Below are 27,696 nucleotides of genomic sequence, written 5' to 3'. Positions count from 1 at the left end.
AAAAATTCACTCGGCCACCGAGGCCCCTTCTATGTTGAATAATAAAACATGTACTAAAGCGTACTGTTTAAAGGGTGACATCTAACAAAGAACTAAACGATGACAATTGTTTAATTTTAAAGCAGGGTCAAAATGTGATTGCCTGTAGTCAGGAATCTGTAGCTCCGTGGTTGCCATTTGTCAGTAGTTCAGTGGTTCGAGGGTTGATATTTGAATCATTGGCAATCACACCACATCTCCTTTGTAGTATTACACTACATACAGGATGCCGCAGCGCTATGGTCGGCATACACGGATGTTGCATGGTTGAATACTGTTGATCAATAAAACACAAATTAAGGCAATATTCTGGTCGTGATAAGGGCATTGACTCTATATTGTATTCTTTATTTTAGGCTATTTGTTATACTTTATGTTTTACATAGTAATCTCAGTGTAGACGGAACGTGAATTTTGTATTTTAATAAGGGACGAAAGATACCAGAGGGACAGTCAAACTCATAAATCGAAAATAAACTGACAACGTCATGGCTAAAAATGAAAAAGACAAACAGACAAACAATACTACACATGACATAACATAGAAAACTAAAGAATAAGCAACACGAACCCCACCAAAAACTAGGGGTGATCTCAGGTGCTCCGGAAGGGTAAGCAGATTCTGCTCCACATGTGACACCCGTCGTGTTACTTATGTGATAACAAATCCAGTAAATAGTATAATTCGGTAGGTCACATTCATGAAAGGGAAGGGGATTGTAGTTACGACGTAAGGAACATATCCGATATCATTTGTGGAACGGTTAATAAGCATACATGTACATGTATATTAAATTTTTTTGATTATATTTATAACCCTAGCTGATATCTTTGAGTCTTTATAATATTTTAGTTTTTAAAAGAAAACTTATCATTCACTTTTAATGAATTTATTATATTCCGACTTAAAACCTGCTTTCTGTTTCATCTGACCAAGAACTGATACCGCACTCTACGTTATAATAGCCTCGACCATTTAAATGCCATCTAAATTCGTTTCTTCAATGTTTCCTTCGTAATTTGTATTAATCGTATTTGTAGGGAACCTCGTGGTTTGAAGCAGTGTTGTTGATATCTGCAAAATGTTGGTTTTATTTGAAACTGCAGCTGGATATGCAGTTTTTAAGGTAAATATTTTACGAGGGTCTTAATAATAATGCGATGTCAACAATCTGCAAATTAATTTACTCTCTATTTGGCTCCAGTGAAACATGCAAAATTCACCACGTGGTCTGGTCTGCATGCAAAAAAATATACACGTGTTTCTGCATTGCAGTGGGAAAAAAAGCTGTTGTTTGCTTAAAATGAAATAAAACTTTCATCTTTTCAGATTGACATCAATTGAAAGTTTTTTTCTGGACGATTTGACATAAAAATGCTATTGTATGTTGACACATGGACGCAAATTATTTGCTCATAGCATCCACTGGCTCCAGGCACAATCATTTTATAAGATAAATACCTGTATCAAGTATGGATTGTGGCAGTTATAATTTTCACTTAATTCCTAACTTATATATAGTCGGCAGCTTATGGTTTTGTGAGGTTTTTTGGACTCCCCCCATTTTTCAATTTATCTTGAAACATAAAGTTTGGCTCCAGCTCCTGGTCTCCCGACTTGTTTAGATTTACAGTAACCATCTTTAAAAAAGTAAATCATACTACTGCATACATGTTTAACAGAGAACTTGTTGTGATGTTTTTATGTGTACTAATTTTAGCTTCAAGATGAGAAAAAGCTGAGAGAAACAGAAAACTTATTCAAAGAATTTGAGACTCCAGAAAAGGCAACAAAGCTGTAAGAAATATGATTAAGAAATTGAATTAAATGTTTTCACCACAGAATTATAATCAAACCATGCAAACACCAAGAACACATTAAATTTTTCTCCAAGGCAAATTAAAATGTATATGTATGTGTGGTTTTAGACTTCAGTTATCTCACTTACCCTAGTTTAAACTCTCCAAACGCTATGAATTTTTGTTTTGCATTTCTTATTTAGATTAGAAATATCCACTATGTCTAAGTTAGCTGCGGAACCGTAGCTCTTAGGTCCTTATGTTATTTTTTGAATATTTGCGGATCTATGGTCCGCAAATAGTCAAAAAATAACATAAGGACCTAAGAGCTACGGTTCCGCAGCTATGTCTAAGTATGCAAAAATTTCTAAACAGAATGGAACAAAATCAACTAAAAACTTAATGTGACTGTCTATTTACTTTTGAATCAAAAGATAAAGGAGACGGTGAATTTCCGGTAGAAGCATTTATAATCCGAGAAATGGACTCTGTTTTTTTCCCATTTTTTCTAGATTTTGACAACTGAATAAAAAAGCCTGACATTTTTTTTCAGGAATACCTAAACACAAATTATTTAATAAATACACAGAAAATTACCAATTACTAAAAAAAATAGCATAAAATTCCTCTTAACATGCTCAATAAGCTTTACATTTTTCCTAAACAGTGGTTGTATTGTATGTTAATTTTGCATTAATTTTTTTATTTTGATATTATGAAAGCACTTTTGAGATCTAGGTTTCTGATTAGAATCATCACAGTGTTTGTAACACATGTGGTTTTAAATGCAGAAAGAACCTTCATTGTTTCAGTTTCTTCCAATCCCTTTATCAAAAAGTATTGAAAATGTCTGACAATCAAAATATATGTGAAAAAAAGGCAGCAAAGGGGTCAGCAAAAAGTCAGAGTTGTGCTTTTAAATTCAAACCATATTTATTTAAAAAAAAAAAAAAAAATTATGTAGTTTTTCCCTCAGACAACAGTTGAGGTAGTTTTGAAAAAAGACAACAATAAAACTACATTTGCATTTTAAAACGTAAGAAATGGTCATGATTTTTTTCAAAGAAATTGTCGGGTATTTAGGTAGTAAATGAATTAAATCCAAGTTATTCCTCATACTTATAACTTTTTAATTTGAAATTTTCCTCAGTTAAAATTCTCAATGGCCTACTTCGATTCGTCCAACTCGGGTTAATAGAGTCCATTGAGTTTACTCGACTGACAACCGAACACCCTGAGTTTGATTTTTTGAACCTACCCGAGTTAACTCGACATCAACCCTGGGGCGGGGCAGGTTTAGTCGAGTTTCAAGATGGCGTCAATTTGTTGCAACAAATAAAAGTGATACTAATAAACTGGTATTTGACAAAATACAGCCGAAGAATAAGGCTGATGTGGCGAATTTATTATTGCTGCTATTTTGGAATCCACAAATAATTTTAATTTGTTTATCAACTGTCGGTAATGTTATACATCAACAGAAATTGATGATTTTTTCTAAACAATTTTTTTCTCAACCGTTTTTAACGCACTAACAAATCTATTTTGCAAAAGCACACAGGATTAGAACTCTTTTCCTGAAACATAACGTTGTGTTTTTTTGTTATTTTAATACTCAGTTAAAAAGAATTTTTCCCATCCTTTACTCGATGGAAGAGTTTTGACTTCAATTGGTAAAGGTTGCTCACATGCGCATTAGCACTTGTCTTTTAACTCAAGTCATCCCGAGTTGGACGAATCGAAGTAGGCCATTTAGATCAATTTGAAATAATCTTTTATTTTTCATACATATGCATTTTTAGATAAATTTGTCGTCTTCGACCTTGTTATTGTCATGACTAATGTGTAAGAAAAAAAATGTATTTTGAAGGGAATGCATAGGAGGGAAGATCATCTAAATATATTTTTCTTAAATTTCAGATTGAAGCTGAAACACTTCAAGAAATTTAATGACACAACAGAAGCATTGGCATGTTAGTACATGTAGTTAACTTATTATCTAAAGATTTATATATTCTGTCATATACATTTACGGATAGAAACAACAACGTCTACTGGAATTTCATGTATTTCAATTTACCATCATGGAACTAATGCTTGTACTTCAATTGTTTATCATGCATCATGTAAAATTATGCATGATAAATTAAAGTACAAGTCAGCACTCATTTGAAAAACCAGATATTATAAAGGTTAATTTAAGAAACCACTCATATTTTAAAAGTGAACTCTGGAAAATTTGATAATTAGTTCAGTTAATTTAACAAAAAATCAATGGATAACGAGTCACAATTATAAGAATTCTCAGGACCTAGTCAATTACTGCTCACCCCCTAGGGATTTAACCTCTGATCTGAGTTTTACTGGACATTATGTGCTTTGCTCATTATTGAAGGCCCCACAGTGATCTATTTTTGTTATTTTCTGTGCCATTTTGTCTCTTGTTTAGAGAAGTCTCATTGGCAATCATACCACATCTTCTTACTTTTATATTGTGTCAAGTGGAGTAGGAGAATTTATATCGCACTGAAGTATAAACATTAAACTCTACTAAATAAATCAACATTTTAACCCTTCTGCCATAAGTATCATCAGTATTGTGTTACCGGAGGATGGGAAGGACTACGCAAACATGTCTAAGGAACGATATCAAAAGTTCAATGTAGTATAAAAAACTTAATTCATATATTTTTTCACTGACCCCCTATCCCCCCTCTTAACTTATTTTGGGAAAAATTGATTGACCAATAAGGATATAAATAAAATCAATGTCAATTAAACAAAACTTGCAGCAATTTTGACCCTCAAACCCAAAGCTATTTGAATTATGTTTTTTATCCTTCATTGATTTTATATGTTGTCCCTTAACAGCTCAGGGTTACCAATAATTGATTAATTTTCTTATTTTAGCTGCCACTGCCCTTGTGGAAGGTAAAATGAGCAAGGCCTTGAAAAAACTGATGAAAAAATTAGTGGACAAAGAATGCCAGGAAGAGCTGGCCGTAGCTGATGCTAAATTAGGGAGTGCAATAAAGGTATTATAGCTTGTTGTTCGGTGTGAGCTAAGGCTCCGTGTTGAAGGCCGTACTTTAACCTATAATGGTTTACTTTTTAAATTGTTATTTGTATGGAGAGTTGTCTCATTGGCACTCACACCACATCTTCCTATATCTATTGAATTCTGTTAAATATAAGGAATGCACTTTCTAAGTATATGAAAACATTATTTCTCCAAATAATTATAGAATAACTAAGGCCTAAAAAAAAAAGATATGTGTTTCCGGTAACATCATTTTGAAAAATAGGGTCGGTAGGTCGGAATTCTTTTTTTTTTTTTTTTTTTTTTTTTGACATCGTAAATGAAATCCGGAAAATTATCATGTTTTTTCCAAGTCCGGATCCGTAATTAGTTTCAAAAACCGGAAGTGTGCCATTTGCAATGTTTTTGAAGCACCTGCTGTGCAAATTTCTTGGATTTTAACCTATTTGGAATACCTTTTGACATTAATAAAATGTTTTACTGGCTTTCTTTGCAAGAGGAAGCAAGAGAGAAAAAAATATTATGTCATCTATCAGAAGCCTGTGTCAAAAACAGGGTCGGTTGATAAATTTTTTTTTTTTTTTTTTGGAAGATCCAATAAAAAAGTTAGGGTCGGGGCTAAAAAACAGGGTCGGTCGGGTTACCGGAAACACGGATCTTTTTTTTCTCGGCCTAATCGAAGAATTCAAATAGGGAAAAATATTCAACAAGTGACCAAACAACATATTATTTCACAAATGCGCGCAGCCGAAACTTCTAAAATTTAACTGAAATGCTAAAATTGTGTAGATCGGTAATTTAGCATGTGTTAATGATGCTATTACCCAATATCTGTGCATTGTATTGTCAAAAACAGTCCATATTTATGTAGCAGAAGCATTCTACTTACCAATAAATAACTAAGAGTTTACATTTTCACAATTTTGTTAAACTGCTATATTTTGGGGCCAAAAAGGGGTCTTACCAAACCTACTCCTTTCGGGGAAAAAAAAGAATAAATGATGACTTAATCCAGAATCGTCCTAATATAAAGTGACGACAACTATCAAAGCTGATATTCTGTTTATTCTTCTACCCGAACTTCAACTGGGAGTTCTTGGGAGCTGGTAGTGGATGGGGTGTAAGATGATTTTATGTTATTAATAAGATATCAAAGTATGTAATTTTTACCAGCAAATCTAGTAGCATTTATTTTCAGGGAAAATATTTTATTAATATGTTATCTACAAGTACTTGTGAGTCATGAAGATTTGAAAACAACTTCCTATCTTTATAACTTGTTAATTTTTATGAAACTTGTACATGTTGTACACAATGCTTATATCCTCAAAACAGATTATATTTTGAAAGCTGGGTGGCATTCTAGAGTTGTGCCCCTTTACAAATATAAAAAATTATGAATTTCAATTCTGTCAAACAAGGAATGCACTTTCTCAGTATATGAAAGCATATTATTTCTCCAAATAATACCCTTTAAACAAGCATCACAAGTGAAAGTGGGTGTTTTATTAAAACAAATTTTGGGAAAAAACAGAATAAATGATGACTTAATCCAGAATCGTCCTAATATAAAGTGACGACAACTATCAAAGCTGATATTCTGTTTATTCTTCTACCTGAACTTCAACTGGGAGTTCTTGGGAGCTGGTAGTGGATGGGGTGTAAGATGATTTTATGTTATTAATAAGATATCAAAGTATGTATATTTTACCAGCAAATCTAGTAGCATTTATTTTCAGGAAAAACATTATTTATTAATAAGTTTTCTACAAGTACTTGTGAGTCATGAAGATTTGAATACAACTTCCTATCTTTATAACTTGTTAATTTTGAGGAAACTTGTACACAATGCTTATATGCACAAAACACAGATCAAACTTGAATTTGGGTGGCATTCTAGAGTTGTATCTCTTTACAAATGAGGCCCAAAAAAAAAATAGGTGTGTTTCCTGTTGCATGCCCCAAAAAATTAGGGTCGGTAGGTAGGTATTTTTTTTTTTTTTTTTTTTTTTTTTTTTTTACTGGCCTGCTTCGGTTGTTTTTTGTGTATTTTTATAATCAGTTTGTTATTCTTTCAGGTTATTTTCATCAGTTCATTGTATAAAGTATACAAGATATGAATAGTCCATGTTCAGAAGACTTGGCCAGGACTTCCAGCTTATAAAATTTTCAAACTTTTCAGAACTGATATGCCATCTGTACGGGTCAGGCTATAGTCTTACACAGAAAGCCCATCAAAGTCTGTCTCAGCAAAGACCTGTTTTATAATCAGTTTCTTTCTACAAATACCAAATATTAATAACATGATAGAGGGATGGGTGAAAATCTTTGAAATTTTGATTATATACTAGCTGTTTAAAAGAAAATCAATTACAAATTGAGTTTTGGGGCTATATGGTTGAGCAAATATCAGATATTAAAATTAAATTTAATCCTAAATTGAACGTTTGGCTTCCCTCTTGTATTAGAAAAGACTGTCAGAAGTAAATGCCAAAACATTGTAAACTTGTTATACTGTCAATTTTATTCCTATAAAATTCTGAACAAATTATAAACATCGAAACAACCGAAACATTCAAATAATGTGAGGCAAATATTGATAACACACTTTGACTGATGGCCATAGCAGAAGCCATGCCGTTGTTTGACTTCAATCTGTATCACACAAATGCTTACTGTATTAAAATTTTATTTGAAATCAAACGTTTAAAAGATGCCATTCAAAGGCTATACTAAACAAAAACCGTTTCCGGAAAAAAACGAAAAAAATCCGGATTTTTTTTTTTTTTTTTTTTTCCGGGAAAAAAAAGTTAGGGTCGGCGCCAAAAAATTAGGGTCGGTCGGGCGACCGGAAACACACCTATTTTTTTTTTTGGCCTGAATGAAATTTTGAATTTTAAATTTCCATTCTCTAACACAAGTTTGCCTCAACCAAATGTTATGAAACTAATATACTATGCTTATTACCACAAATCTCAGATTAAATTCAAATTGAGGTGTTTCTATGACCATTCTTGAGTTATGTGCCTTTATGAAGTGATATGCAAGCAGGGATATTTTACTGTAATATGTTATGTTGATATTGCAGGAAAAATTCAATTTGAACTGTGTATACAACTCAAATGTCCACGAACTAATGCGAGGAATCCGGTCACAGATGAACAACCTAATCACAGGTCTACCCGAGAAAGAGATGTCCGCCATGGCATTGGGTTTAGCTCACAGGTATAAACAATGTATATAGAGTTTTTGGTAGACTGTGTTTGTTTCGATTTTTCTGCCGGACCCAGGGGCATTATGTTTTTTGGTCTGCATCAGTTCTGTCTGTCCCGCTTCAGGTTAAAGTTTTTGGTCGAGGTAGTTTTTGATGAATTTGAAGTCCAATCAACTTAATAAAACTTTACACACATGTTCCCTATAATATGATGTTTCTAATTTTAATGCCAAATTAAGAGTTTTAATCCCAATTTTATGGTCCACTGAAATGATAGTGCAAGTGGGGCATCAATGTACTGTGGACACATTCTTGTTGTTTCTTATGATATTGGTTGAGTGTAGCAATCCATCTATCATGTCTATATGAATATCCATTACTTTAAGGTCGAGAATGAAAATACAGAATAAATGATGATTTAAGTCAGAATCGTTCTGCATTATTGTGAAGACAACAATTGCACCTGATATTCTGTATATTCTTATATCTGAACCTTGGCTTTGCTATGTTAGGGGTATCCATTTTGATTTGTTGATTTGTACTCATAAGATTTTAACTGTTAAGGTATCTATAGTCTAGAGCCTTCAAATTTTTGTTTCAAATATTTGATGTGTGTGTAAGATTTAAAAGCAAAAGACAGCACATTAGCTCAATAATTTCAGGGTATGGTCAAATCTCTTTCTTCAGAATAAAATTTCCCAGATTTATTTTCAACTTGTATATGCTGTTGCTCTCTGTTTGTGCTTGTTATTAGAATTTAAATAGTGTACAACTCTAATGTCCACAATAATAAACAATTTATATAAAATTTTGTGTTTGTTTCTGTTTTTTGTTACTTGCTATATTGGCAGACTGTATATTGGCAGACTGAAGATATCTCTCTAAATGTCTGGTTTAACCCATCATGTTCAGGTTAGGAATAAAGATACATACATTGCTATGACTCTGGTTTAAAGCCATTAGGTTTAAACCCATTATTTTAAAGTTGGGATTAAATACAGAATAAATGATGATTTAAGTCAGAATCGTTCTGCATTATAATGAAGACAACAATTGCACCTGATATTCTGTATATTCCTATATCTGAACCTTGGCTTTGCAGATTTATGCATTTGAGATTGTTGACTGTTATTCATAAGAGAATGACTCTTAAGTCTTTGGCTAGAATCTCCAGAATTTTGTCTTAGTTGATTTCTGTCATGAATCCAGATGCATACTTGAACCCAGCTTTACCTGAGATGAGATGTCGACCTTGACATTTGGTTCAGCTTACAGATCTAAGAATTTATGTGAAATTTATGAAGGACTTTGTTTGTTTCAGTTATTTTTACTTGTGATATACAAATGAATGTAACTAGACTGCTTTTGGTTTGGATTTGAACCCATTATTTTAAGGTTGGGAATAAATACAGAATAAATGATGATTTAAGTCAGAATCGTTCTGCATTTTAGTGAAGACAACTATTGCACCTGATATTCTGTATATTCCTATATCTTTGGGAAAGCCTCGGAAGTAGGAAGACAATTGACTGTTATTCATAATGCATGTCAATTCTTGAGACACGGACTAAAACCTTCAGATTTCTTTGTCTCAAATAATTAAAAACTTTCTTGATATTAAGGCAAAACACATAAGCTTATGAATAGTAATTATTGAAGAAGTTGTTAGCCTCAGAATGGGCTTTTTAGTCTTAAAATGGTCTTAGATAATAAAATTTAGAATGGAGATGTGGAAAGTGTCAAAGAGATAACAACTCGACCATAGAACAGGCAACAGATAACTTTATATGGTCTATATGTGTGTGTTAACCTCTTTTTGAACTTTTTGGTCTCTTTATGGTCTGGATTGCCTCTATATGGGCTTGTTAACATCTATATGTGGATTTCATTATTACAAAACAGAATTTGGACTGTTTAAACAAACAATTTTATGTTTAGTATTTTTAAGTAACTTTTTTTTGTTTTTTTTTCAGTCTGTCTCGTTACAAATTGAAGTTTAGTCCAGATAAAGTGGACACAATGATTGTACAAGCCATTTGTAAGTAAAAGATATCATTAACAACACAATCATAAAATATATATATACTGATTGTTGTTTGTAAATACCTTATCATGGATTTAGAGTTTATTTGTAAATGCACCTTGTTTGGTAATTGAATGCTATTATATTTTATTCTCCCCTCCTTACTTAGATATGGCAAATGTCTGAACTATAACATGTCTGTGTGTTTTGAAAAAAAAAAAGGAAGGTGTTGTATTATTGCATAGAGACAACTGTCCATCAAATAGCCTTATTATGGCCTGCAAGTATTCTGGCCTTAATATGGCCTGTAACTATGAACTAAAACCCATACTATTATAATGAAATGATTTAACTCCTGATTCATGATAAAAATTATGGCTGTGATAAACCACCAAATGCCATAATACAATTTTTCTGTAAGAAGAGGTTCAATTTTGTTAAATTCTTTAAGTGTCTGGTTGGAACCCATTATATAAATGTCTGGAATTAATATACAGAATAAATGATGATTGAAGTCAGAATCGTTCTGCATTATAATGAAGACAACAATTGCACCTGATATTCTGTATATTGAAATTAAGTATTCATATAATTTTGGGGTGTTATCATATGTATGAGCTCTGTATTGCAGTGCCATTGTTTTAAGTGTATCTGTTAACATTTCAGCATTACTGGACGACCTTGACAAAGAGTTGAATAACTATGTAATGAGATGTAGGGAATGGTATGGATGGCATTTCCCAGAACTTTCAAAAATTGTAACAGACAATCTGGCATATGCTAAAATTGTCAAGAAAATGGGTGAGTTGTGGTTGATATTATCTAGCATATGCTAAAATTGTCAAGAAAATAGGTGACTTCTGATTAATTGTTTACTTATGTATGCAGTAAGTGAGATATTAATTATGGTATAAAATTCCTATAATCTAATCCTATGTAATCATGTTGAGAGTTTTAAGTCCATAAGACAATGACCCACCTTAAAAGTTGGTATAATTTTTGTTTCCATTTTGAAAATTATTTACCAGGCAAGTACTTGAGTATCGCTTGATAAATCCAACGAAAACTTGATTAGTAAATCTTCACCGATTTGACAGCCCTAATATATACAGAATGAGACCAAATCAACAACAAATATTCGAATTATAAACAGTAGATTCAACCATCTTGGTCATTCAGGAGTCCTTCCTTTGATATTAAGTTTTCCAATATAGTATAAAATATGCAGAAAATTTCGGTACAAAATAAGTTTTGTCGATTTAAGTGACAATTCACTGAAATTTCTGTACATACAAAGAAGGTACTAACGAGGGATACTCGTACTTGTTGACAAAAACTGACAGCCACAAAATAGCATAACAGTGTTAAAAGCAGCTTTAATCACCAATCAATCAATCTATTAAATTTGTTTATTTAACAGGGTACAGAACAAATGCTGCTACCACAGACTTCTCCGAGACACTTCCTGAAGAACTGGAACAAGAACTCAAACAAGCCGCTGAAATCTCCATGGGAACAGAAATCTCAGAAGAAGATATTATTAATGTCACATATTTATGTGAACAGGTAAAGTTTTATGTGTTCCTCACAACTAAGGACTTAATATGAAAGTATGGGACTTGAATCAAAATTAAAAATAATTGAAATGAGGTTATTGACAGTGTGAATATTGTGAGTGGTTGACTATCACAATATTGAGAACTGTCAAACTGATATCTGATACATGTATCTGTGTGTATATTTTCCTGATATTGCAAGAATTGCTTTTGCATTTTAGCACTGATAGATGCACACAATTAACAGTAATCAATAGGTATCTCCCCTTGATCAAAGTAGATCTTTGCTGAAATGGTTATAGCTGTCAATGATGGAAAACCTTGGCGACTGACTACAGTGATGTCATTCTACCTATTTCGTCACTACCTCTGAGATAGCTATAGCCATAAGGGGGAGAAATCATAACTTATTGACTATTGATCAAGTGGTTCAGGGGGTAGGGATGTGGCATCCTAAATAGTTTTTTCTGGACATGACCAGTAAATTTTATTTTTATGTCCCCAAGCATGTCTCAAATGACAAATTAAAAACATCAGTAAACAAATCACTGATTTAAACTCTGACATTTAAATTTTAGCTCCATTAGCTTTTTTTTTTTTTAAATTGTTACAAAGATGATAAAAGGTATTTTGATTATGCTCCGAACATATATATAAATTCTTAACAGATTTAGAGAGGAAAAATTAAAAAGAGGACTACATACATAAAATTTCAATATTCCATCTATTAATGTTGCTAGCTGAATTGACGAGGAAAACTATAAGATATTTAGATCCATTAGTTCAAAATGAATAAATATTTAGATCCATTAGTTCAAAATGAATAGATATTTAGATCCATTAGTTCAAAATGAATAGATATTTAAATGAAATACCTGTAAGTTCTAAACATTAAAGGAAGCTACATATAAAACAGTCTAGCTATCAATGATGGAAATCTTTGGCGACTGACTAAAGTGATGTCAAACCATTTTATTTCGTCACTACCTCTGAGATAGCTATAAAAGATGTATGTTATTTTTATAAAGTATCAACGTTTTGTGTTTTCTTCACTGGACACTATATTAACTATTGACATGACCCACGGAAATAGTATACATTAAAAGGGTTTCTGTTCTCTAAATTTATATAACCTCGACCTTCAAAACATTAAAGACAGCTTCTTATAGATCAATCTGGCTATCAATGATGGAAATCTTTGGCGACTGACTACAGTGATGTCAAACCATTCTATTTCGTCACTACCTCTGAGATAGCTATTAAAGATGAAAAAACATAATGTATGTGATTGCTAAAAAGTATCTGCATCTTCACTATGAAATCCTGACTGGACACCATCTAACCATCGCCATGATCCTTCGAATCAGTCCATGAACATTTTACCCTGTTAGAGCTGTAAATATACATGTAAAAAGACCAGTAAAATTTATACCCAAAACTTGTTGCCACAAAACACAGATTAGGTAAGAATTTGAATTGCATTGAATTCAAGGTTCTCAAGTTATGTCCCTATTTAAATGAAAAAAATGCTGAATATATATTGTTTGTTTACAATTGTGGGGCATCTGTGTCCAATAGACAAATTCTTCATTATCTAATGACCTTTTAGATGGACAAACTTGTGCTCATAGTGTGAAAATTGGGGATTTTCATAAAAATCAAGTCACTTCCAAAACTTTTATGTAAATGTTTAACATGAAATTATTTTTTTTTTTGAGTGTTCTGATTTTTATCTTTATTTGTTACAGGTTATAGAAATCACAGATTATAGAGGCCAGTTGTATGATTATATCAAGAACAGAATGTTAGCAGTTGCTCCTAACCTGACGATACTGGTTGGAGAACTTGTAGGGGCTCGTTTGATTGCTCATGCAGGTAAAATTCAAAAAGAGGCTCTTATTTTGATATGTTCTTAGTTCATATAGGAAATTATTTACAGTCAAGAAAAAAATTAAGACCGACAAATTTTCATAAAACCTATCAATGCTTATTAAGGATTAGGTATGTCTCAAAAAAGATAGAATCAATAAATAAATGGCTTGTCAAAATCAGTTTATTAAAAGTAAAAACAATTGCCATGATTACCGAGTAGAATATATAATGTCAGCATGAAATGTTAAGTAGAAAAAGAGATCCACTAATAACATACTACAGAAGTTTTTCTTCGATAATATTCAAACATTCTCTATAAAAGAAAGTATCTAGAAAATTAACTTAATTCTATCTTAGATTTCACACAAGTCCTTGAACCTTTGCTTTGCCTAGTCATGATGCGTAGTAAGTAGCTCTAATCTAAACTGAGCTACCGCTGGTCTTCTTGCAGGCTCATTGCTGAATTTGGCAAAGCATCCTTCATCTACAGTCCAGATTTTAGGGGCAGAAAAAGCCTTGTTTAGGGCCCTGAAAACAAAACATGACACGCCTAAATATGGTCTGATTTATCATGCATCAATGGTTGGACAGAGTACACCAAAGATTAAAGGAAAGGTATGTATTCATGGTTGTACAGTAAACAAATTTTAATGATGTGTACAGGAATAAGAACAAATATGTATAATTTGTTTTGAGTTAATTCAATCTAAAATGATTTTAAAGACTTCTAAAGGGCATAATTTATACTTTATAGCTGTATAAATTGAGTTACTTTGGATTCATTATAACTCCTGTGATACCTATTTTGTTGGTTGAAGATGAACCTCAAATTGAAATTTTGCAATTAGTATGGTTTTCTGTAGACTTATATGTGGAAACCACAAACTTGAATATCCATTTTTAGCAACTAACAATTTATTTAAAGTTTCTTAACTTATTTTGATTTGTTGCTTAAAAGAAAATTAACTATGCTTGAATTTGTTTTTTTTAAAGATCAGAATGGTGAGTTTTGTAATTTAATTGTTTTAGGTATCCAGAATGTTGGCAGCTAAATGTGCTCTAGCAATCCGAGTAGATGCTCTTGGTGAGGAAACTAACACAGAAATGGGTTTGGAAGCCCGAGCTAAATTAGAACAAAGAATGAAAAGACTAGAGGATAAGGTAGGTTTGATTGACGAAAACTGCTCTGGAATTCTCCATTAAAATTGTAAATTGTCAATCTGGTGATTAAAGTGCCTACACCCTGATTTAAGACCTTTGCATATGTTAGCTATGGAATATTTAGAATTTTATATTAGAGAGTCTCCAGTAATCAACAGCTTTCATTGTGCAATAATTAACAGAGAAGATATTTTAGACACCCTGAACCGTCATTTCTTTCTATGTGTGTTTGATTGTTGTTTTATTTCAAAAAGAAAAAAATCCCAACATAGATATTTTATACACCAAAAATCCAAGGACAGAACACATAACATGGGATTAAGTTGTTTTTGTAGTATGTGTGTCTTCCGTTAATATGTTTATGAAAGATAACCACATAAATACTGCATCCCACCTTAAATCTTAACTTTTCAATAGACATTCATCCGAGTACTTGAGTACTGGTGAGTATCATGTAAGTCTCCAAGGATTAAATTTCAGATCTTTTAACATCCCTAATTTAAAGTTTTAAAATGAAAAACTCAACCTAGCTTTTGAACCTATAACTAGTATGTTATAAAGTACATAAAATTGTGTTTTTTTCATTTCAGGCCAGAGGTATAAGTGGTTCAGGGAAAGCACAGGCAAAATGGGAGAAATATGAAAACAAAAGGTTTGTATTTATATGTTTGATACAAGTGAAAAACGGAAGTCTGATTTTAATACTTACTGAAATAAACTGTTATAGTGCATAGACAAAAATTGACACTTTCTGTCAATGTTGATTTTGTCATTTCAACCTCAACATAGTGAGCCCATCATTTATATGTAAAAAGATTTAACTCGTGTTCTCTTATATCTTTCCTTCTGTTTTTATAATGAAAGAAGGGATTTCATTGACAGTATCGCTAGCCTGTAAATTCTGATGTGAGTGTGTTTCTATCCAGGTATACTGGCTTCTCCACCAATATTGCTGGCATGATACAGCCATATGGTGCAAGGCTCATACTACTTCAGAAATGTAGGGAGAAGTGACTTCTCTTTTTGAAACTGATAGGGAGAAGTGGTGAGATTTGAAAGAGAAGTGCTCATTCGCGAGGTGCACTACACTGTTTGGATTTTACTGTAGTATAAACAGTCATTTGTAAATAATGTTCTTTTTATATTGTTCAATTCATATCTGATTATACAATTAAAGTAACATTTCAAATCAAAAATTGTTTATATTTTACTAAAGTCCTTTTGAGAAACTACAAACTAAATATATCTAGCACTACATTTTTTTTATTTTTTTTAAAAAGGTAAAGAAATTATGATATATCAATTACAATTTAATTAAAAACTATCTTGTGTATGAAATTCAGTGTTTCTCATCAAAAGATATATAAAGGTAAGCTGGGCCATAATATATTGATATTAGTGTAATAGTCTAAGAGTTGAGCAACTTTACAACAATCCATATAAATTATAGGGAATTATATACAACAATCAATTAGATGTAACCATTTCAAGTCTTTTAATGCGTGTGGAATGCGTAATTTTTCCTCTTAGGATCAATATTCTTCTGTCAGCTGTTCCATTCGTGCATCAGTTGTAATTTTTGTTTAAAAACGGATTTCGGTCATAGCTGGTCCGTTTTTGATCCGTAGTTGAGAAATCGGTTAATGGCGGACGAATGCAAGAAAATTTACAAAAATAAAGATGTTTGACAAAGTTATTTGGAAAGGATCATGACGTTTTTAATGCAATAAATGGATTAAACATTTACTGGAGGCAACTTTTATCACGTTTAAATGAAGTAACAAACTTATTTTGCAGCTGAAAGTTAGGTTGATGTACGTTTTTTGAGTAACAAACACCGGAATTTACGGAAATGCACGAAGTGATTAAAAGTTGTATTTTTATTAAATAACTTGCTAGAAACTGCAAAAACAAATTTTCAACCTCTTTTCTTAAGATAATGAATTGTTTATGTCTGAATTTCTTTAATTATCATTAAAAAGTTGATGTCTCATCAACTTGGTAAAATTGAAAATGTCAGATGACGGAAGCGACTGAAAGCGAGTATCGTAAACAACAGGGCGACTTGTTTTCGCTTTTGGGGAAAGCGAAGTGAAGGTTGGGAAAGCAACTTCTTCGCCCAAGTAGCGTGAGCCCTGATGATGCATTCTGAAAGTGGTGTCTTACTGGAACAATCAAGTATATAATAAAAGAAAACACCATAATAGAGTAAAGACCCAGGGGACCTTCTTGACATTTTCGACTCAATATATAGCTATGACCACTCATACAGTGTATCAGCAACATGAAAAAATCCACATCAACTGCAATAATGTAGTTGTATTACCCAAAATATGGTAATGAGTTTCTCAGAATGTCATTGTATTTTCAGTGAGGTAAAAACATACAATGTTGGAGCAGATTCCACATTACCCAGAGTTCCAAAGAAAAGGAAGTTTGAGGATGATTCAGATGAAGATGTTAAACCAAAAATTCCCAAAACAGAAGTAATAGGTATGAACATCAGGAAGATTTGTATAGTTAGGGAAATACCTTGATACTACAATTTGAATGAATTGAAAATAGTTCATATTGAATATACATGTAGTTTTTAACCAGATTACATGGAGATACAAATTTTTCTCAAAATCAGATACAGTGAGTTTAGAGATTATTGCAATGTTTTCCTATTGTGAAAATTTCATGATTGTGCATTAAGTCTGGGAACAAATCAGAACTACTCAATCAAGTGTGCAATCTTTGTATCCTTTGGCAGGAAAGAATTATAATAAAAGAAGTAAAAGAAATCTAAATTTTCTAAAATCTGAGAAATTATTTACTTATGTTACATAGGATTTGTGTTTTCTTTAAACATATCTTTGAATCAATGTAGAAAATGATTCTCTTGACCAAAAACTATCAGAAAAATGTTGGCGTCATAGAAATAACAAAGAGAAAAAAAACCCAACAATTATAATAAAAGTATAACGGGCAATAACATACAGATACATCAATTTCACATCAGAATATACTACCAAAAATATTAATCTATTTTGGCTTAACCAAGCTAAGTAAGAGTTCTCTCTTTGTCAAACTTTCCCTTCGTTAAAATTCTGTGTTTTTTTTAAGCTGATTTTTTATGGGTATCTAATTATTTGTCTGATCCAACTGACCTAGACACATCAAGAGTCTGCTGTATTTGAAGATGGCTGGCAGCCCAACTCTCCTTCCTTTTGAGTGAAACATTTGTATTTCACACTTAGGCATATAGTGTTACTAAAGTCTTGTTATTCTGTGATGATCACCCAGTTGTTAAATATTTTTTCCAGTTGATATTGATCTGATTTTGATTTGATTTGTTTGTGATTTGTCATAATTGACCAATTTTTGACAGAACTTAACTCTTGGAAATAAAAACTGTTTCACAAGCAGTGTTTCTTCAGGCCCTTTTAACATCATGGTAATGTGATGCTATATTTCTGAATGTGATGCTATCAGAATTGAGAGTCTTATAGATTTTGTTATGGTTGTAATGCAATAATTTTTATGATGGTATTTCAAATTTCCTTTTTTACCAAATTTATGCTATAAGAAATATTTAGGGAGAACACTGATAAAATAGAATTTTTATAGACTGTTTTTTTTTGTTATAACTGAAGATGTCAAGCAATTTGTTATACATTATTGTTTAAAGATGACTTATTTATCGAATTAATGCTTTTTCATGCCAGTTTATAGGATATCAAACGTCACTCGGAATTTTATTTAAACATTTTGATTGTAATGTGAATGTTTTTATATCTTCACAGATGATGTATCATCAGAGAAAAAGAAAAAGAAGAAGAAGAAAAAGCAAGAAAATGGAGATTTAGATGATACCATGGATACAACCGCTAATACATCACAGGAATTAGGTAATTACATTGAAAGCTATTGAAAAAATCAGCAGCACATCTTAAAGTTTATGGGATGTAGGCTTTAATGCAAAGGGATCAAATTTGTTTTATATTTCTTGGATATGATGAAGATTATTATTTTGTCTATATCATCATCTGATGGAGCTGTTCCATAAAAAAGCATATATTGAGGAGGTGGGAAAAAAACCTCACTATATTTAGACTGTACTTTCTGTTTGTTTTAATGAAATCATTAAATAACTGTTTACACCACAACTTTTAATTAATTGATAAATCTTGCAAGAACATTTTGAAAAAGACATATACAGTAATAATACATGAGGATTCTCTTCATAATTGCACAGAACTGGATATCTTATAATCCCATTTATTCCACTTTCAGATGCCAGTAGTAGTGCTAAGAAAAAGAAGAAGAAGAAAAAGATTAAAGAAGAACCATCCTCAGACTAGTAGACCAGTGACTACATTTTATAAGTCATGTGACTTCATTTGATCAGTCATGTGACTTCATTTTATCATGTGTTCATTTATGTAAAGAAGACAATTTCTCTGAAACCAGTGATCATTTCTTATCATTAGACGTACACTAAATTAGGAAAGTCCATTCCAGTTTATTAGGAAACTCATAGCATAAATACTTCTTTTTCTTTTGGCTTTGAGGACAAAGGACTTTTTTTTAATGTACTGAGTATATAATTGATAAAGGGCATTATCTGAAGTTTCTTATCTTTAATATAGTCAGCAGTAGTGTGTTGACATGAATTATCACTAAAATAGTAATATCTGATACAGATTTTTTAATTTTTCAAAAAACAAGCTTTTGAATCCCACACTTTGTGTAATTTTTGGATCATGTTTTTTTATTTAGTATAATCATGATTCACCTAACAAACAAATAAACTAAGATATGATAGTTCAGCAATGAAAAGGGAAAAAGGTTGTTAAGTATGCATTTATTTGTTGAAAATCAGTCATTTGTTAAGTACTATAGAAAATTAAACTGTTTTATATATAATAGAATATTGTGTTTTTTGTCTTTTAAATTGATAACTTTTTGTATTGTAAAAACAAGAGTGACACAAAATCATAATCCATTCTGTTCTTCCTTGTATCATGGCAAGTATGAATCTAGACTCTGCAATTTTGGTCTATTATATGAGGGTTCTTCGATATGCTGAACATGTACTTAGATTTTGAATATTGAACCATAATAGGTAGCTGTCCAATTTAATTTTTTTGATTTCTTGGACCACATTCTTTCTGTGTCAACTTTTTAATCCAAATTCAGAGATGTATCAAGCTTGAATGTGTCCATACTTGCCCAAACTGTTCAGGGTTCAACTTTGTGGTTGAATCAAGCTGTGCCCTGCAGAGCATCTGGTTACAATGGACAGTGGCTGTGACAGCCTCACCACTATTTGTTTAAAGCTTTATATTTCAGAAGTTAGAAGATCTAGGGGCCTCATACTTTGTTCAGATACCTTATGTTATGAAGAGGTTCCATCTATCTTATGTTCATTGTCCTTGACCACTTATATTAAAGTAATGGGATGACTAAATTTGGTATATGGGATCCTTGAAACATCTACATATTTGTAGGATAGGTTCCACCTGATCTCAACCTTATTCAATGGATCAGTGATCAGTCTGTTTCCTAGATACTATAATCAATAGATCATCTGTATATGGAGTGCTGATAAGCTTAGTCTGACTGACCAGTTTCATCTGAAGTAGACCTCAATTTCATGTTTCGTGTATCACCAGCCCAGTAGTCAGCACTTCGGTGTTGACATGAATATCAATTATATGGTCATTTTTATAAATTTTCTGTTTACAAAACTTTGAATTTTTCGAAAAACTGAGGATTTTCTTACCCCAGGAGTAGATAACCTTAGCTGTATTTGGCACAACTTTTTGGAATTTTGGATCCTCAATGCTCTTCAACTTTGTATTTATTCAGCTTTTTAACTATTTTGATGTGAGCGTCACTGATGAGTCTTATGTACATGAAACGCGTGTCTGGCGTATAAAATTATAATCCTGGTACTTATGATAACTATTGACAATGTTGAGTTTTTGTTTATTGGTCTTTATCTCACATACTTAAATCTATAGGACCACTATATTTGGTGCAAAGAAAAATTTTAATGTGAATTTGTCATTCTGGAATGGTTCATCTTAACCGGACCGAATTTTCATAGAACATTGATAGTTTTAGATATATATGATACTTAAAGAAAAACATTTTTACTACATGTACAAAAACATTAATTCAATGATTAGTTAAACATGCAAGACATTTCAGCGTGAACGCTCTGGTCTACCTTGTGGTTAGTATACTATTGTTTGTCTTTTTCTAGTTGACCATGGTTTCAGTTTATTGTTGACTTGTGTGTTGTTATGCTCAAATGTATTTTCACCTCTCCAAACAAAGTGAACAATAATACCAAAATTATTCTGCTCCCCTTAAAAATCAAATGGTCAAACCCTTACAGTGTATCAGTTTGCTTGAGGTTGTATAACTTGTTTTTGTTTTCATGTGGGTCAATTAATCAATAATACCTTTATTCATCCTTTTAATTCAACAAAATAAAAGGAAGACCAAGTATCCAGTTTAATTATAAATAAGAAGATCTGGTATGAGTCCAATGTGACTACTCTTAATCCAAGTCGCAATGTGTTAAAAGTAAACCATGTCTGGAGCCGACTACATTCCAAACCACATACTCAAAGTATGTACTGAACAACGAGCACCAATCCTGCAAATTATAATGCATTATGCTCGCTCGACACATGTGAACTATCAAAAGACTGGAGAGATGCAAATATATCAATAAGGAGATGAACATCTTGCAGAGAACTATATACCTGTATCTTTACATTTAACATACGTCACCTGCAAAATTCTAGAACAAATTATATGCTGGCACATCCTCAAATATCTGGAGAAAAACAAAATCCTAACCAACCTAAATTATGGATTTAGATCAGGATATTCATGCGAAACAACTCATCACTATCATCAATGGCTTCCTACAAGAGCATGACCAGCTGGGACATCAGATGGACGTAGCAATACTAAAAGCCCGTCAAAGCCTTTGATACACAAGAACCACAGAACAAACAACACCAATAAGGAATCAAAGGAAACACGCAGATATGGTTATCAAACTTTTTGACCTCCACAGAGAAACACTAGTTGACTCTGGGCAGTGTGGGTACATCAGAGCACCGTCTTGGGTTCAATCCTGTTCTTTTGTCACATGAATTACCTGCTAGTCCGTGTTACATCTTCAGTCAGACTCTTCGCAGACGATCGCTATTACACAGGACAATTAAGAACGATCAAGACCAACATGTACTGCAATCAGATTTGGAACAACTTGAAATATGGGCCAACAAATGGGCGATGCAATCCAACGCCAGGAAATGCTATGTGTTATGCTTCAACAAAAAAAACCAGACAAATTTAACACGTTAAATAAACACATCGTACAAGAGGTACAAGTCAACCTTTACCTAGGACTCCAAATATCCAACGACCTGAAATAGAGAATCCACATTATCAACATTAGCAAAAAGCTAGGAGGAATTAAGGGAATGTACTGGAAGCATGTAGAAAGGCAGCATACATAACAAATTATGCCTCGTAAGATAAACAATGGAATATGGCGCAACCATGTAGAACCCATATATGAAAGGGGGAAATTACAAATTAAAAACGATAAACAACAGAGGCCTCATCATTCATCAATAGGAACTACAAGAGTCGCGAAACCGGATCCATAACCAAAATGAGACGTCAGCTTGAAATTGAGACGCTAGAAAAAAAAACACCAGAGAAACAGTTTTAATTCACCAAATCATAGTATGTCTCGTCCTGTTGCGTACGTCACATCGGGTAAAAAAAATTAGTCCCTTGATTTTGACAGTATAAAATATTTTGGAAACTTGAGGTTACATGGTTACTAAAGCTTGATAACACTTTACTCATTCAAAGTATTTCCTTATTTAAAACAAAGAAAAATTCTGCACAAATTTCTGAAAAGTAGAAATTTAACAAAGACTAATAGTGGAAATAGATGGTGGAATTAAACCTGAACCACCTCATCAAACGATAACCACTGAACCGCCAATTCATGACATAGGATAGATACAAACAAATGCAGTATGTTTCTATATTTACAATTGCTTTATGACGTTTATTGTTCACCAAGCAAATAATAATTAGTTCAAAGTTTTGTGGGTTCGATACATATTCAAATGTTTAGTGAAAGAAAATGTTCCAATTCAATCAAACATTGGCATTAAAGAGGGAGGTTTGGCATGCCACACAACCAGGTTCAACCCACCATTTTTGTCTTTAAAAAATGTCCTGTACAAAGTCAGGAATATGGCCAATGTTATATTATTATATAGTTCGTTTCTGTGTGTGTTACATCTTAACGTTGTGTTTCCGTTGTGTCGTTTGCTTTCTATTATATTGTCAAATTGAGTTCGAATTCACATTACTATAAGACGTGTCACGGTACTTTTCTATCCCAAATTCATGTATTTGGTTTTGATGTTATATTTGTTATTCCATCGGATTTTGTCTAATGCTTAGTCCGTTTCTGTGTGTGTTACATTTTAATGTTGTGTCATTGTTCTCTTATATTTAATGCGTATCCCTCAGTTTTAGTTTGTTACCCCGATTTTGTTTTTGTCCATCGATTTACGAGTTTTGAACAGCGGTATACTACTGTTGCCTTTATTTATTCAGCATATGCTCAAATTACTTTCTGAGATTCTCAATAGCGTTTGAGAAAACATCTGAATTGTTTCAGTAAAAAATGTTTCCATATTGTTAACCAAATCCGAATTGACTCAGGGGATTCGAATACACATTTGTATTAAGTGGTCCTTTGCTATATCATAGAATGTTTAAAATGGACAATTTCGTAGTTAGGTTTGCCCGGTCGATTGCTTGAGGGACAATACAAACAATATTATATTATTGAACGTCAACTACATATTATTAGTATGATAGTTTATAATTTCACACCCTTAGTTCTAACGACTGTTTTATAAAGAATCCTATGCTCTCTACCTCTTATTTTTATCGATGGACAGATAATACATTTCATTTTAACTTCATGATTAACATACATATATCTTTTTTTTTTTTTTATTATAACACAATATGTACAATGATATATGTAAACTCATCAAATACACTAGACTCAACATTAGGTACGTATAACGCGCGTTTCTTCCACACGACTCAACAGGGACGTTGGAATAAAACTGTCAAACGTCAAATAAGAACTGACGATCAATAATTCTGAAATCCTTTTTATTTTTGTAGTGACTCGATCACCGACATTGATATATGGCAGAACTTACGCATGTCTGCTACACGAACATATAAACACTATACTCCTTTGTTTTCAGACTGTTTATCTATATTCAGTGTACGTGTTACTGTTTAAAATTTTTGTCATTTCTTGATGCATAATGGTCCATAATATTTACTCTTCTCCATCAAGTTTTAATCAGTCAAACATGTTGAACGCAATACTGCAAATTCATGACAATTCGTCTCTTAAACATGCAATGTTCAAGAAAACAACAGCTAGTATACACAAGAGTGTACACGCTGAAATGTCTTGCCTTTTTTTTTCTACTAATCATTGATATTATGTCGATAGTCCTAAATATAAAGCTGTATTACAACTGTCATATGAACTTTACATTAACCAAGAAAACCAATCATTGACCAATGAACCATAAAAATTAAGTCAAGGTTGAATGAACCATGCCAGGCAGACATATACAGCTTACAATTCTTCCATACAACAGATATAGGTGATCTATTGCTTACAGTTTAAGAAAAACAGACCAAAACACAAAAACTTAACATTGAGCAATGAACCGTGAAAATGGGGTCCAGGTCAAAAAAAATACTGAGCGACTGACATAGAGATCATAAAACACTAGTACTTCCATACACCAAATATAGTTTACCTATTACATATAGTATTCGAAAAAAACAAACTTTGCCCGTTGAACTATGAATATGAGGTCAAGGTCAGATGCCACCTGCCAGCTAGCTATATGCACCTTACAATCATTCCATACACGAAATATGGTAGACCTTTTGCATACAGTATAAAAAACAGACAAAAACACAAAATCTTAACTGTAACCACTGAACCATGAAAATTAGGTCACGGTCAGATGACACCAGCCAGTTGGACATGTAAACCTTACAGTCATTCCATACACCGAATATATTGGACCTATTGCTTATAGTATCTGAGATATGGACTTGACCACCAAAACTTAACCGTGTTCACTAATCCATGAAATGAAGTCGATGTCAAGTGGAAACTGTCTGACGGGCATTAGGACCTTGCAAGGTACGCACATACCAAATATAGTTATCCTATTACTAATAATAAGAGAGAATTTAATTTTACAAAATATCTTAACTTTTATTTAAAGTAGTCCCTTAACCATGACAGAACTTGGACATCTAACTGAAGGAAACTTCGTAACATAATGCATCTATATACAAAGTATGGGGCATTCAGGTCTTCCACCGTCTAAAATATAAACAAAAACCGAGGTATTGTCCATTTGACTTCTATATATTTGCAGAAAAAAATTCTTAAAAATTCATTTTTACAAAACAAAAACAACATACATGTGCTTTTAATGTTTGCACATGCATGTTGTTTTTGTTTTGTTTAGAAAGCCGTTACACTACTTATACTTACTCCATCAGGTAATCAACACTTCAAAAAATAAAATTAAGATAGAGACATAATGGGATTTTTTTTTAAATATTGACCCCAAATTATGAAATTAATAGTCAGAGTTCGTATATACCATATATTAACATACATCAAGGAAAAAATTATTAATTCATAAAAATGAATTTTTAAGAATTTTTTTCTGCAAATATATAGAAGTCATGGACAATACAATAAGATTTGTCTCAATTTGATCTTATTGCATCACGTTTGAATATAATTCGTTGTTAAGTTACTTTAACTCATTTATTATATACATCATTTTGTACATGACAATATAACAATATAATTTAAAAGACCGTTATTTACAAATAAGAAATTCCTATTGACTATTGGATCCAATAATACTTACCATAATTTTATCTACATCAGAATATTTTAAATGTTATTAACATTTAAATATTAGCAGACAATGTAAGTGTTTCAAGTCGTTTCCTCGAGGTTATACCCGTCACACTTTAGAAGGTATATATATGTTGTGTTTAAAAATAGACATCACTTTCACATAATTTGAAAAATAAACCTGAGATAAAAATAGATGCCGTTCCTAAAAATACGCTAGATGGGGCTGTCATACTTTATTGATAAGCACATGGTTACATAAAGAGACAAAATGTAAAATGGTGGAAATATGAAGAATTTACTTACAATACTTCTAGAGAATACTTGTTTTGATGACTACTTCAAACATTGTCATAGCGTGTTTGCAACAAATACTAATGACACGAGGAAGTCAAGAAACAGGAAGTGATGTATTTTTGGTCAGTTTTGATGTACTGTGGTTCTTTAAATTTGAGTATAGCAAGAGTTAGACCTTAAGAGGAGTAGGATATTTTCAAATAAGCAACTTTGTGCAATGTACCTATCGACAAACAACATGCATTACATACAAAAATAAAACAGGTAAGTGATCGTAACATGTACAGTAGATATATGATTGAACTTGTTAAACCATGCTCAACATAACGGAGAGGTGGTATATTCATTTTTAACTGTATTCTTAAATTGTTTATTCATATAGACCCTTTATGTATATTTTCCTTATTTTACCTGTTGTGGTCTATCCTTTTTCTTTACCATTTCTTCACTTACTTTTTTCATCATGTTTCTCTATTCAGTAAACCCAATCCAGACCTAGATCCTCGAGCCTAGATCATGCATAACTTTACACAAAACGTTTCAAATGTTATTATTTTATCACTACAAACCGTTAAAAGTGGGAAAATTACCTAAATCTATGATCGACTGTTCTGAATTTACTTTTGAATTCTTAATTCTACAAGCAAAACTTTATTATCGTACATTTTTTAGACATTATACATTATTTTATTATATCAATCACGGGTCCTTGTCGGACAAGATACAAAAAACATCATGATACAATGATTATATAAACATTAGTGAAATACACAAATAATAAATTGATAATATGAGCAATGTAGGATATAATTATAGTAAGAGGCATTGAATGTAATGAGGCCTAATTAATATTTAAAAAATTGTTTATAAAGTTAATTAATAGGGAAACAAAAAAAGAGTAAAAATAGAACCAGGAATCTAGTATCTCATTCTGCTGTAGTTCTCCTCATGACCACCTGTACACAGCAGTGAGGGACTTTTACATCACAACAATGCAAAGGTCATCAAGTACAAATTACTATATAACAACTATATCCATGTTTCTTGATTACAAACAATATGATATTCATACATCTATCTTTTTAACTGAGGAAACCTTAGTCAACACGTATAAAAAGCACTGAAATTGTTTTACCTTACACCAGAAATAGATATATATTCTTTAATATTATAATTTAACAACATCAGGAATAACATAGGAAGTGTCGTAAGCTGTACAGAACACTTAAAGAATGTCGGAGGCTATCAGAGGGAGTATAATGACGTAAATCCGTCCATAATACATTTTATTTCAAAATCACGCAAGTAAATACAATCAAAATACTTTAAATTAATATTTTTTAGTGAAATTAAAAATCATTACTTTAAGTTACACAAAACATATTTTTTAACCGCAAATAACAAAATCCTTCACGTATGTGGATAATATCAGGTTGAATGGTTTTCACTTTATATGTTGTAAATAGTTATCAAAGGTACCAGGATTATAATTTAGTACGCCAGACGCCCGTTTCGTCTACATAAGACTCATCAGTGACGCTCATATCAAAATATTTATAAAGCCAAACAAGAACAAAGTTGAAGAGCATTGAGGATCCAAAATTCCAAAAAGTTGTGCCAAATACGTCTAAAGTAATCTATGCCTTGGATAAGAAAATC

At 32.1% G+C, this 27,696-nt stretch overlaps 1 protein-coding gene and 2 non-coding genes across 3 annotated transcripts; all 3 read left to right on the top strand.

The window, feature by feature from the left end:
* The first annotated feature begins 1,008 nt into the window (after window positions 1-1,008).
* Window positions 1,009-19,621, top strand: LOC139503597 (nucleolar protein 58-like). The gene is made up of 15 exons (XM_071293406.1): window positions 1,009-1,166; window positions 1,761-1,837; window positions 3,760-3,812; window positions 4,750-4,874; window positions 7,968-8,104; window positions 10,067-10,131; window positions 10,783-10,917; window positions 11,537-11,682; window positions 13,421-13,547; window positions 13,996-14,159; window positions 14,574-14,705; window positions 15,296-15,357; window positions 17,077-17,198; window positions 18,494-18,598; window positions 18,984-19,621. The coding sequence occupies exons 1-15, from the start codon at window positions 1,122-1,124 to the stop codon at window positions 19,049-19,051; spliced, it is 1,563 nt and encodes a 520-aa protein (XP_071149507.1). The 5' UTR covers window positions 1,009-1,121; the 3' UTR covers window positions 19,052-19,621.
* On the top strand, window positions 11,968-12,057 carry LOC139504535 (small nucleolar RNA SNORD70). Its single transcript, XR_011659254.1, has one exon. It is a non-coding gene; the product is annotated as a small nucleolar RNA SNORD70 (small nucleolar RNA).
* LOC139504536 (small nucleolar RNA SNORD70) lies at window positions 12,589-12,677 on the top strand. Its single transcript, XR_011659255.1, has one exon. It is a non-coding gene; the product is annotated as a small nucleolar RNA SNORD70 (small nucleolar RNA).
* Window positions 19,622-27,696: the final 8,075 nt, after the last annotated feature.

Source organism: Mytilus edulis, chromosome 14, assembly GCF_963676685.1.
Source record: "Mytilus edulis chromosome 14, xbMytEdul2.2, whole genome shotgun sequence".
Taxonomy (NCBI): domain Eukaryota; kingdom Metazoa; phylum Mollusca; class Bivalvia; order Mytilida; family Mytilidae; genus Mytilus; species Mytilus edulis.
Note: the sequence above shows the minus strand (reverse complement) of the source record. Positions and strands in the feature narration are given on the sequence as shown.

Excerpts from the sequence above, each read along its gene's own strand:
- LOC139503597 (XM_071293406.1), top strand. The coding sequence starts at position 1,122 with ATGTTGGTTTTATTTGAAACTGCAGCTGGATATGCAGTTTTTAAG. Across the intron at positions 8,105-10,066 it reads GCATTGGGTTTAGCTCACAG|TCTGTCTCGTTACAAATTGA; the intron begins GTATAAACAATG and ends TTTTTTTTTCAG. Across the intron at positions 17,199-18,493 it reads TCCCAAAACAGAAGTAATAG|ATGATGTATCATCAGAGAAA; the intron begins GTATGAACATCA and ends ATATCTTCACAG.